Source organism: Curcuma longa, chromosome 13, assembly GCF_044706935.1.
Source record: "Curcuma longa cultivar G26 ecotype Majalengka, Jawa Barat chromosome 13, ITB_CL_G26_1.1, whole genome shotgun sequence".
NCBI classification, from domain to species: domain Eukaryota; kingdom Viridiplantae; phylum Streptophyta; class Magnoliopsida; order Zingiberales; family Zingiberaceae; genus Curcuma; species Curcuma longa.
In genome coordinates, this window is record NC_133873.1 from 7,013,893 (window position 1) to 7,026,939 (window position 13,047).

The 13,047-nt window shown below is 38.8% G+C and overlaps 1 protein-coding gene and 1 pseudogene across 2 annotated transcripts; one reads left to right on the top strand and one right to left on the bottom strand.

The window, feature by feature from the left end:
* Positions 1-5,431: 5,431 nt before the first annotated feature.
* On the top strand, positions 5,432-8,667 carry LOC141844342 (mitochondrial carnitine/acylcarnitine carrier-like protein; annotated as a pseudogene).
* A 68-nt stretch (positions 8,668-8,735) lies between these two features.
* Positions 8,736-11,266, bottom strand: LOC141844250 (zinc finger CCCH domain-containing protein 56-like). Of its 2 annotated transcripts, XR_012603125.1 has the most exons (3): positions 10,216-11,266; positions 8,994-9,486; positions 8,736-8,849 (listed from the first exon to the last, which is right to left on the bottom strand). XR_012603125.1 is itself a non-coding variant. In XM_074732285.1 (2 exons), the coding sequence occupies exons 1-2, from the start codon at positions 11,030-11,032 to the stop codon at positions 9,209-9,211; spliced, it is 1,095 nt and encodes a 364-aa protein (XP_074588386.1). In that variant the 5' UTR covers positions 11,033-11,266; the 3' UTR covers positions 8,736-9,208. The 2 variants fall into 2 exon arrangements, 1 of the variants encoding a protein (XP_074588386.1); XM_074732285.1 differs by having other exon boundaries at positions 8,736-9,486.
* Positions 11,267-13,047: the final 1,781 nt, after the last annotated feature.

The following is a 13,047-nucleotide window of genomic DNA, read 5'->3' on the forward strand; positions in this document are numbered from 1 at the left end:
ATAAATAATCAAACAAAATATAATGAATTCAAATTCGACCTGAAAAAATTATCAAACATATTCAAATTCAACAGACTTAATTCGTTTTGCGCTCCTAAGTAGATGCATACATAAAATTAGGGTTAAGTTACATGCAAATGCAAGATCCACGTAATTAATTGAGATTTGAGACCGTCCAAAAGTCACTTGTTCCACATTCTTCGTGATCACTATTCCATCCCAAAACCCAGTCAAGGATTAAAGTGATGTAGGGATCGGTAAATTTTGAAAGATCATAATTTTTGACTTAGCTAGATGAAATCATGAGATTTATAATATATCAAATTAGTTCGTTTAAACATCTACATTTATTATGACTCGATCAGTCTTAGATCTAAAAAATATTATTTAAAATCTTTTCAAAAATTTTAAATAATTTTTATCATTTTATTAAGGTTATTGTTGTCTTTACATCGTTAGGGTTTTGAAACTTTAAACCATTATTTGATTGATATTAGGGATTATCTTTATTTTTTAGTTAATATTATTCAATTAAATCTAGAGGCAGAGTTTTTATAAATTTCTCAATTAGAATTAGAAAATTCAAAAAAGTCATTACTTCCTCAATATTCTACTTTTACTGAACTTAAAAAAATGATAAATCCTAGTCAGTCTCATGGACTCAATCCCTGGAGGTGGCCGGCTCGGTCCCACGGAAGTTTCCCACCGACTATCAGGGTAAATCGGGAAGCGCATACGGCGGTCAATCTAGATGTCCAATATCCTTTGATTGCGTTCCCCATTTGGAAGAAAATTCTTGCAAATACGTCGTAGCTAGGGATCGAACCGTGGGTCCCTGAATCACAACTCGAATGTCCTACCATTGCACTATTGCCCCGGGGACTACTGTACTTTAAAGAATTTATATCTGAAAAAAGTTTTTTTAAAAAGAAAGAAATTCTTTCCAATCACACATTGCCTCAATCTCATTAAAACCGATCGAATGCATTAGCTTTTTCACATTTGACCATCAATGAATAGCTTCTTAAACCCTAAACCCAAATCCTAATAGTAAGCAGACGATTTTGCCTCTCGTTCGTCTATCAAGTAAATTCGAAGCACAACTTATGTACACTAACCTCTAGAATATTCATCCCTAATCGAATTTAAATGAATCTTTATCTTCTTAGTTATTCCTCTAATGAACTGACTAACTTCAACCGCAAACACTACTCTACGAACCCGAAAGGCACCATGGCTACTTTGGTCGGGTTCGAAGAAGCTTATAAGACTCGAAGTCGACTCTCAGTGTTCATCCTTGAGTACTCCTTTATTCTTTACCACCACCACTTCAATTTGTCCCCTAAGATTTGTCAAATGGGCAGCCATCCAATGTGCCTGTTGAGATCTAACTAAATTCGTATCCCCATCTCACCTAACAAGGCTTGCACTTTTTTTAAAATATTACCCACAAATCAAATCTTTTCCATATATATAGTTTTGATATCTAATTAAGTGCTCATCCGCGACAAAAGATTCGGAGCACCCGGAAGTGTTTTGAGTGTCCGAAACAATAACAATGTAATTATTTATTTATTTTTATTTTTTTATTTATGGTTACGCCATTTAAAATTTTTTTTTAGGGGGATTAGGTTATAGTATTAATCACAAAAAATTAAAATAAAAAAAATTAGTTGCTCACGGAGTGAACTGGAGAAAAATGCGGGATAACAAACCGACACACTCCGCGAGCAACTAAATTTTTTCCGTTTTGAGTTTTTTGTTTAATACTATAACCTAACCTCTAAACCCTAAAGGAAAATTTTTAAATGGTCTAACTGTAAGTCAAAAAAAAATAATAAAAAATTACACTGTTACTATTTCAAGTGCTCCGAATCTTCTGTCGCGGATGAATCGCACATATATATATATTCAGTAAATTGAAGGGAGTCTTAGCGCAACGGTAAGATTATTACCACGTGATGGATTTAAATCACAAAAATAACCTTTTATAATATAAGATAAAACTACGTATAATGGATTTAATATAGTTTAATCCTTCTCTGAACCCCGCATTGATGGAAACTCCATACATTGTACTATCTTTTTAGTAGATTGAGTGCTCATTTATGCACAACAGCTAGCTATAGATTTCCAAAAATAATTAAAAATAGGTTAATGTCTAAAAGATTCTAATCATAAAATCTAGTTAAGATCTCACCTAATTTAGTCCTGGTATAATTATTTAAGGGAGGAAGGACTTAGAGTTCTCACTTTGGTCTATGTGAGAATAGATTCTCAATCACAACTCATTTGCTGCATAAATATTCTCTTTGTTGCTCCATATTTTGAATTTTTTTTTACAATCTAGGTATTCAATTTTTCGAATTGACTAAACCTTGGAGTGACCAATCCAACCCCACAAAAAATTTCCATCAACTATCAGGGTAAATCCGAAAGCACGCGCGCTCCTTACTCAGGAGTCAACGTCTCAAATTTTTCATCTCATTGGAGGAAAATATCCTACAATATACCATAGTTGAGAATCAAACCATGAATACTTGATTAATATAATCTATCAAATGTCTTACCATTGCACCATTGCCGGAGGGACAAATAATTAAGATATAAAATTAGGGGCATCACTAGGGTTTGGAGGTTGTGTGGATGATTCATTTATCATAAACAAGAAGACATTCTCACTCGATCAAAAGTTTAAAGGAGTCCATGAACATGAGTTCATATAGGGTACATTCTGAGGGAAGTTAAGGAAAGCAATAGAGACTAAACACACTGCAACAAAAGGTGGAATCCATCATCCCAGTGACCCTACACGGTCGGCCCTACGACTATATATGAGGAGGTAAATCGAGAAGCTACAGTTGGCTACTACGGGGAGGGCATTATCTCGATTTCGCCGAGATTCAACCCTTGCCCACTGCAGCAAGTCTACCCCGTAATAACCAACTCAATCATGCCCCAAAGGCACAAAGACTAAACACACAAACTAAGTCAAAGACTAGTTAAGTGAGAATTTGATTGGATTAAGTTCGTATCTAATGTTTTCAAAATGAGATTGGAGGTAAACCATTTGCTCCATGGGTTTTTGTATGTGGCCCGAGTTTAGTTTAGTTTTCCTAAGCCCAACCACACTAAGAAAGTCCATTAGTGTAACCAAAACTCAAATTTCGATCTCTAATTCGATAGTTAATTAGTCGTTTTCTTGTAGTGCATGCTCATTTAGACCTTGTGCACTCATTTAGATCGTCGCGTCCATGAACAATGTCAGCTTCGCGCAAAGCACAACGTGTTGCTCCCGGGAGCTTACTACGACAGAGTGGACGGGTACTACACCGGTGACTTTCCCCGAATGTCGCGCCAAACAAGATCCTCGATGACACGTAGTCGTCGATCGGGACGAAGGTATAGGTGCCGGAGTACCGTAGAAGAGTTCAGTCGATGGTGTTCCAGGACACAGGAACGGTGACCAACTGGATGTCATGGATAGTCAAGTCACTAGTTAATAAGGATCTGACTCACGCAAAATTTCACTTCCGCCGGTGAAAGGACCTGAAAATAGATTGAATGAGAGAGTTAGATTGGTGTCGGAGATTCCTGGCAAAGCATTACGACGCTCAAGTCAGTATTCGTGACAGAAGAAGAAAATGTAGAAAAGAAAGTATATAGAGTTGCTGAAATTGTTGAGAGGGTTTCTCATACCTGTGGGAAGGTTTATGTACTTACGAGAAAGGAATTTTCACGTCGACCTGAGGGAAGACCTCTGCCGAGGCCGAGGAGACCAAGTCTGCCGGTTGCTAACGTGACGTCCCCACATAAGGCGTTCGGGGGACCAAGTCTGCCAATCTCGTAATCGCCCTGTGGCTCAACATTGCTGATTATTCTTAATTACCTTTTGATTGTATGCGCAGGCACAATGGGATCCAGGGAACCAAGCCTGACAACCTCGTAATCATCCTATATAACCCCTTGGCAAACATCGCTTGGGGAATTTTGATAGTTTCTGTGTAAACCGGGGCAGTGGTCGAGATGAGGTGGCCAAGTTACTAAAATGTTCAGTGGCCGAAGAAATGGAGTGCTTGAGTGGCCAAGAGGGTGAGAGGTAGAGTGGTTGTGCGGCTGAGAGACTGAGAGAGGGAGTGGTCGAATGATCGAGTGGTCTTGTGGCTAAGTAGCCGTGTGGCCGAGAGACTGAAAGGGATGGAGTGGCTGAGAGACTGGTCGAGACAGCCCAAGTCGAGATGGTCGAGTGGGCGAGAGACCAAGTGGCCTAATAGCCGAATGGTCGTGTTGGTCGAAACGGTCCAGGTCGAGATGTCCGAGTGGCCGAGAGATCGAATGGCTAAGATGGCTCAAGTCGAGATGTCTGAGTGGCCTGAGAGATCAAGTGGCTGAGACGACTCAGGTCGAGATGACCGAGTGGTCGAGATGACTCAGGTCGAGATGGCCAAGTACTGAGAGACCAAGTGGTCAAGATGGCCCAGGTCGAGATGGCCGAGTGATCGAGACAGCTCAAGTCGAGATGACCGAGTGATCAAGATGACTCAAGTCAAAATGATCGAGTGGTCGAGTGAGATTCAAACTGACGATCTATTCGATATTGATTATTGACTTTCTGATTTAATACATCAACCTACCCTTTGACTACTTTTGCCACGCAAGACTAACCAACATACATCCGCCACATAAATGACCACCGAGAACCACCCCATCCACCTCCATGGCTACAGCTTCTACGTGGTAGGGTATGGAACAAGGGGCATGACGGCGAAGCTCAACCTGGAAGACCCGCCCTTCATGAACACCATCCCCCTTCCGGTCGGGGCATGGGCGGCCATTAGATTCGTCGCCGACAATCCAGGTACGTATCAAGATGGTCAAACAAGAGCTCCCTATCGCAAGGATCATTAACAACAAGAGGAAAACTTTGATAAGAGAAAGATAGAAAGAAAGAGGAATCAAAATTAAGTTTTTCAAGATCGAGTTGATGGACTCATTAGATCAAACTTGAAATTGTAGAAAACTTTGATCTTGAAGACGAGCTGTCATGGCTGACCTCAACAAATTGCACTTTGTTTGTTTTTTGTCCCTTGTGCTCAGTTAAACGAATCACAATACGGCACGGGACTAGCCCACGCCTCTGCGCTCTTCGCGACTGGATTCGTCGTCTCGAGTCTCCCATCGCACGGCCATGGCGGCAGCTACCTTTACCTAGTGCCCTATTTGTCTACCAATGCTTTCCTTATTCAGTGCTTTCCTACCAATGAGATATAGCGAGCAGCCGCCTTCCCTCTTGAAGCTTTGATTTTGGGGGAGAAAAAAAGGATCGGGAGGTTATTCCGCCAAGGTAAAGTTGTCTCCTTTCGCTCTCGTTTCTCCATTCTCTGATCTTTGTGCTCGTTCCATTGCTTCCTAGATTCGACGCTTTCGTTTCGAATCACAACTTTACTGTGTTGTCGGAGAAAAGGCTTGATCTTTGTTCTTCATCCGGTAGGAGTTTGAGCATTTGTTGTTTGTTGAAATGCCGATTTGCTAAGCATGAGACAACAAGCAAAAAGAAGTGCCTGGCTATCACAGGATCTCAAAAAGATCTCTTTCTGTTGTGTGTCTGGTCAAAAGATCAAATAACTCACTAATGCCTGTTGCAAACTGCTCATCAAAAAGAGCAATCCTTGCCCATTACAGTTTGATTAGTATAAAGTAAACACGAGTACTCTTGGAACAAGATTTTGGGCATAGACAAATGAATTTGAATGGGTTAAGAGAAAAGAAATCCTAACTAAAATTGCATTTGGTTCTTATGCTTGTAAAAACAAACTTTGTGTAGTTCTCTGTCCAATCTTCCCTGAAAAAGCTGGTTATGGTAAGATTTCCCCTAATAATGTCAATATCTAACATAAATTAGTTATCTCAACCTATCATGACCACCTTGCTGTTCTTGTTATGTCAAGTCTATTCTATATATATGAACAAGCCTCAACAGGCAGTTTTGGAGAACACTGTTATTTCGTTGTGGATATGTGATCCTTTAGGATTAAATGCTGGAATTGCAATCAGTTTGAGAGTTTGCTGTGTGTCACTGTATTACGGATTCGACTCATCAATCATTGAAAAATTGAGAGTATTTTACTCAGTTTTGAAGAATTTTTGGGACAAGCAAAGTGAACAAGGGCACTAGATCTTTCCATCTATCCTAATTACAGTGGTCTGCATAGCATATATGATGAGGCACTTGGGCATGCACATGTTATAACTTTAAAAACACATGCAAATGAAATACTCAATGTTCTCTTTGTTAGTATGCCATTGTTTGGCACTGTAGAAGTACCTAATCTCAGTGAAATTGAAATGTGAAACAGTCAATTGTATTAATATTACAATAAAATGGTTTGATGTGGTGAAGTTTTGCAAGTTGAATGTGCATATAGAAAATTGCTTAGGTTATCAAAAACAACCTAAGCAATTTTGAGCTCACATCTTCTAGGTTATGAATGCAATTTCTTTGGCTAATTTGATTTCATTTCCTTTCCAATAGTGTATCATCGAAAACACATAATTAGGCCGCCCGGCTAACATTGCAATATAACAAAATTTTATCATTATATACATATGTTTTATGAATCAAGATTGGTGAAGTTTGGTGTATTGGTTCGATGATGCTCTTATTTGCTTACCTATATGAATGATTAGTTTGAATTATTTTCTTCTGGTGTCACAGAATGAATGAGGAACATAAGCCTGTTTTCAGTTGTTATTGTTACAGAAATGTAGTTTTAGCAGGTCATGTCGTTTACTCGTTGCTAACATTTCAATTCTTAACTGCAGATTCATACATATTGATGCAAACCTGGAAATCCTGACAAATTCACATGTTTCTTTTTTGAAAATTTCATGACAGATGGGGGATGTAGCCAGGGACCTCGCTGCAGGAACTGTCGGAGGAGTAGCACAGCTGATTGTAGGACATCCTTTCGACACTATCAAAGTGAAGCTCCAAAGCCAGCCAGCTCCACTTCCAGGCCAACCCCCAAAATACTCTGGTGCCATGGATGCAATGAAGCAAACAGTTGCTTCTGAAGGACCAAGGGGCTTGTACAAAGGGATGGGTGTTCCGCTCGCAACTGTTGCAGCATTCAATGCTGTTTTGTTCAGTGAAGGGGCCAAATGGAGGCGCTATTGAGATCGGAGCCAGGAGCTCCATTAACAGTGAGTCAGCAAGCTGTTTGTGGTTTTGGGGCCGGTATTGCGGTTTCTTTGCTCGCTTGTCCTACAGAATTGATCAAGTGCAGGTTAGTTATCCTTGCTCCTTTGTATATTGTTTTGCTACTACTTTCCTGTAATGTTTGTTCGTTAGGACTTTACCACATAAAATTTTATGATTATTCTCGTGTCTCGATCGACTGAAGTTGTCAGTTATTCCCATGGTAATCGAATGATCGAATATAATCTTATTTATTGAGTTAGATAAACTCATGAGATGGTTCATAGTTCATAAGAATTTCTTGCACAATAATTATATTGATGGCCTATATGGTACTCTGTTGTGCATACCTGTTTTAGTTCTTGCTTGAGATTGTTCATAGTTCAAGTTGGCCTATTTCTTTTGCTCGAATCAAAGCCTGCTTTGGATGAAGAACGGTGCGCGGTTGGATCTAAAGCTGACCTTGTCGGCGCTTCCCCTTTCTCTTCTCTTAAGTAAACATATTTGTTCTATTTTACATCGAAGTAATCATTGTAATCTAACTGATTTTTATCAAAGGTGTGCCATTTATAACCTATTTTGTTCATCTTCTTTTCGGTTGTCTGTAAACCTAACCTAATTTCTCAATGATGCATATATATGGAGCTCATTTTACGGCGATTTAGGTCTCTCATCGGGTTGGCTAAAACTGTATTCAGTTAGTCGTTTCTCAAAAGCAAAAGAATAGATATGTAACTTGTCTTCTTTTCGGTTGAATGACACTTTGAACAGGTTGCAGGCTCAGAGTGCTTTAGCAATCTCATCTGCTGCTTCAGTAGTGAAGTATGCAGGGCCAATGGATGTGGCGAGGCATGTTGTCCATGAAGCCGGTTTGAAAGGCCTATTCAAGGGCATGGTTCCGACCCTAGCACGCGAGGTTCCTGGGAACGCGGTCGTATTTGGTGTCTATGAAAGTCTCAAGCAGTCCCTTGCAGGAGGCCTAGACACTTCGGGACTTGGCAAGGGTTCTTTGATGCTCGCTGGGGGCCTCAGCGGCGCATCCTTCTGGCTATGCGTCTACCCGACTGATGTCGTCAAGAGTGTTATCCAGGTCGACGACTACAAGAAACCAAAGTACTCTGGCTCCATTGATGCCTTCAGGAAAATTCTAGCTGCGGAAGGAATCAAGGGTCTATACAGAGGCTTTGGACCAGCCATGGCTCGAAGTGTTCCCGCAAATGCAGCCTGTTTCTTGGCATATGAAATGACCAGATCCAGCCTCGGGTGATCTTGTTCACAAGTCGCCCTAATCTCATCGGAAAGACAGGTTCAAATGGAAGTTCAGATAGTTAGACCATTGAATAAAAACCATTTTATGTTGGACTCATGTCATTGAACCTGCCGGTTCGATCGGTTAACTCAGAAATTGGAGGCAATTCAATCTGTCATCATGTCTTGGAATGAAATAAGAACATCAGAATTATTCTTCAGTTGTTTTCCCTTTCATTTCATCTTTCAAATACATACAAGTAGAATGAAATAACTAACTTCATGAACATGAAACTTGAAAGGCTAATGAAGCAGTATCAGATACTTAATCGCATGAACCGACGAATTAACAAGCTCAAACACTCGCAAAACACCATACATGAAAACAAGAGACTTACAGAACCTTCTCAGTAACAGATGAAGATAACCACTGTTGTTAAAAACACTGATCTACTAATGAAGCAGTATCAGATACTTAATCGCATGAACCGATAAATTAACAAGCTCAAACACTCGCAAAACACCATCCATGAAAACACTACAGAACCTGCTCAGTAACAGATGAAGATAAACACTGTTGTTAAAAACACTGATCTACTATTTGTATTACCGCGAAGGAGTTTCGGCATGTAAACTCCCTCCGAAAGTAACAGAATGAAAGCTCTAGAGTAGATTATTGCAAACATAAAACCAGGCATGCCAACTTATTCAGCATCATAAGTAAATTAGGAAAATAGTTGACCTGTAATTATGTTCAAGGTTCTATTCGAAGTCATCGATCCAATCTCCGTAAATCTTACTAATCTTGTTTGGGCCTTTCCATTTCTCCATAGACCTCTGTCCCTGTCTCTGTACAACACTAGCAAATCTCTGTGAAGAAACACCAATGTGATGTGTGTCTGCAAGGGGCACCAAAACATTCGAAACTAGGGAAGCATCAGCCGTAGCCTTAGCGAATGAACCAGCTTGCAGTGCGTCCGGAGCAGGTAAGACATCTCTACCTTCAGGATCCATACTCCCCCCACCGTATCGATGCAATTCTGCGCATGAACGATAAGCGAAAACTGTTGTCTAAATCACAGCATATGCTACCTAATGTAAAATGTTAAGAAAAGGATAGAAAGGAAGAAGAAAGACAGCAAAGAAACATGAACAGAGCTAACAGTTAATGTTGCTACAACATCAAATGGCACCTCACAAATTCAAATTTTGATATGCTGAAAATACTAAAATACACATGCGCATGGATTCTTCTAATTCTAGCCTTTTAAATTACAGATTTGCAATCACAAATAGCAAATACATATTTACTCACCACAAATTTTCCACATCAGGAGCTTATATGAACTTATCGATACAATAGGCATAAACCCAAAAAAACACAATATCAGAATTTATACCGATTATAATTGAAGCATGTAAAGCCATAAAAGCAATTAAATAGTTGAAAAGGTAAAAGAATAAATCACATTAGTAACAATCAAAGATTCAAACTGTGCATTGCATATTTTCTCTACATTTCTAATATGGCTTAATGTTTAAGCAGTATATTTGAATTAGATGAGAAAGGAAAATAACAAAGACTGAATTGATAAGCTTTCGATGTTAACTTGAAATCGAATGAGAGAAAGGAAGTAAGGAGGCATGTTTAAGCCAACTTCCTTTGTTTTACTTCCACCGAAATCAAAGAATCACTTTCATTCTGGAGTAAACATGGTTTCTTTTGCATCTAGTAGTGAAGTTAGAAGAAACAAGGTGAATTGGCATACCTTCAGCGCCATGAGCAAAATGGCACTTAGTGCCAAATGGGCAGTATCCTGTCATCTCCCACTTGTTGCAGATCCTCGTCTTCCAATTCGACGGCTTTTGAGCCACCACAGCCGCTCCTCCCCCTCCCCCTCCCCCTCCGGCACAGCCGCCACCACCTCCAACTGCTGGTGACAGACTAATAGCAACGCTCTCCCGAGCCTTAGATTGCTCATCATGCATGAAAGTGCAACTATCCCCATAAGGGCACCCCTCTTCTGTATAGAACTTCTTACATCGTCTTCCCTTATACGATCTCTCTGACTCCCCTATTGAGATCGATGAACTGATGGTGGAATTGTGGCGTTCCTCTATCGGAAAGGGTTGCTCCGAACCCTCCTCATGAGCTGCCACAATTTCCTGCCAGTTCGGAGGTGGCTTCCGGAGCTCCTCGATCCCATGAGCAAAATTACAGTTTGTGATGTAGGGGCATGTCCCTGCCCGGAACTTACAGCAAAGCTTGGTCTTGAAGAACATCTTCCCAATGGTTTTGGAGTTGGCATTCCTATTGCCACCCTGCGAATCCCCGATCCGAGGCCGCTTCCCGGGAGGCTGTTCGCTGCCAGCTCGAGACCGGGACTGGCGGCCGTCGTAGGCGGAGTTGAATCCGTTGTCAGCCGACAAGTCGCCGCCCCAAGCGCGGTAGTCCTCGTCCGTCGCCCACACGAGCTGGTCACTCGCCGGCGGCGGCCAGGAATCACGGCCGGGAGGGCCGGATGCGTCTGTAATGATGGCTATGGCATTGCTTTCAGGATACGTAGCTCCGCCGCCGTAATCCATCGGACATGCGAGCCAAATCGCAAGGAGACAGAGATCAAGATTGCAACTTTCGAACAGAGTCGAGAAAAAAAAACCTCGGAAAGTGAGAGAAAAAGGGATTCGTCAACAGATTCACCAAACGAACGGCGTCTCCGGTGACGGAAGATCGGAATTGGAGAAATCTAGCAAGGAAGAAGCCTGATTTGGCGATCAGGTATTCGAAATAGGGAAGAACTTGTCGCCGAAACCCTAAGAAGGAACTCAAACAGGTGGCGGCTCGCCTTTTAAACGGAATTCCAATTTTAACGACTTACAAATCTGACCCTAAAATATTTCATTTAATAAAACAAAATACATGCAACAATACGAAATTTTTCAAAAATTTATTACTATTAATAGAAAAAAAATCCAACTTGTGTTCAATTTCAATAAAAAAAAAAATAGAATCTCTACCACCTTAGTTCAATTTCCACACGGTCGATCTCACGACCATCTATGAGAAAGTAAATCGAAAAGCTGTAGTTTGTCATCCAACTTGTGTTCAAAAATCTTATTAATATTACCTCAGTCAGATTTGAATCTTAGCCACAACACACTATTAAATATTTTTTTATTATAAGATGTTAGTCATGCCCTCTCTCGTAGTGATCAACTGTAACTTTCCATTTATCTTTTCACATATGATTATAGGGCTAATCATGTAGAACCGCAGGAGTGATGGATTTCACTTTTTGCTGAAATAATATCATTTAAACATTATAGCACAGGCACATTATTACCCATATGGGTGCCCTTATATTAGGGCTTTTATATTAATTAATTTCTAATGGAAAATCTTTTTCTTAATGAATGGACTGAAATACCCTCTCTTGATTGCCTCTTCTAACCTTGCCTGTGATATTTAATTGGAACATCAAAACTTGACTAAATTGGTAATAAGGGAAGAGATTCTCAAACAAAGAAAAATATTTAATTATTTCAAAACAATTGAACAATGAATAGTACGAGGTGAAAAATCTCATGTATGATTTTGTAGATTTATCTATCACTTTTTCATATTTTTTTAGTCTATAGTCTATAAGATATATTTAAATATTTTTTAAAAAATATTATCTTTTAGAATGGACAACTAAATTTATTAGTATATGTATTTTAAAATATTAAAATAGATAATTAAATTTATTATTAATTTGATATTATTATATGACTATATATACTGTTCCGACTAATACATCATGAATGGTTCTAACACTAGTTCACGTCGACATGCACACTCCTGTGATGATACTACAGAAGGAGAAGAAGAGGCCTGCAAAATACTAAAAAAAGGATTATAATGATACTGAGGATGGATCTCAACAAACCACTTCGATACTTAAGTTATGATTCGACATAAGAAGGAAGTTTAATGGCTTGGTAAAGTTAGGATTTATGTGTGAATATATGTACCCATAGGTATGGATTACCTTTTTGTAACAGTTTTTTAAAATAATAATAACCGTTTGAGAAATATTCTAATAGACTAGTTCCGTTCTAAAAAGATTCAGTCCATTAATATATATTCAAGAATGTGTTTCTATTTTCATGGGAGAATCGATTCTGTTATCTCTGATTTTTTAATTAATTAAAAAATTTAACTAAATAATTAAATCATTTTAATTATTAAAGGTTGATACTCTTCAAGTAATCATTATTAGAGGATCCTCATGATCATCCTCTCGGTTTGTCTGTTTTCCTATAAGGTACGGTTTGCTATTGACTCGGTTAGATGACGTCGGATAAAATAATAATTATTTTAGAAATGAACAATTAGAGAAGATTAAAAGAAATTATAGAAAAAATAAATATAAGAAATTAAAAATGAAAAAAAAATCATCATTATTTCTAGATTTTTATAAAATAAATTATTCAATAATTAAAAATCATTCAAAAACAATTAAATAAGTGTATAAATAGATCATGAATAAAATTCTAACTTACAAAATTAAAAATATCCTTAAATTTTAAAAAATAAAAATTATTATAAATAATAAAAA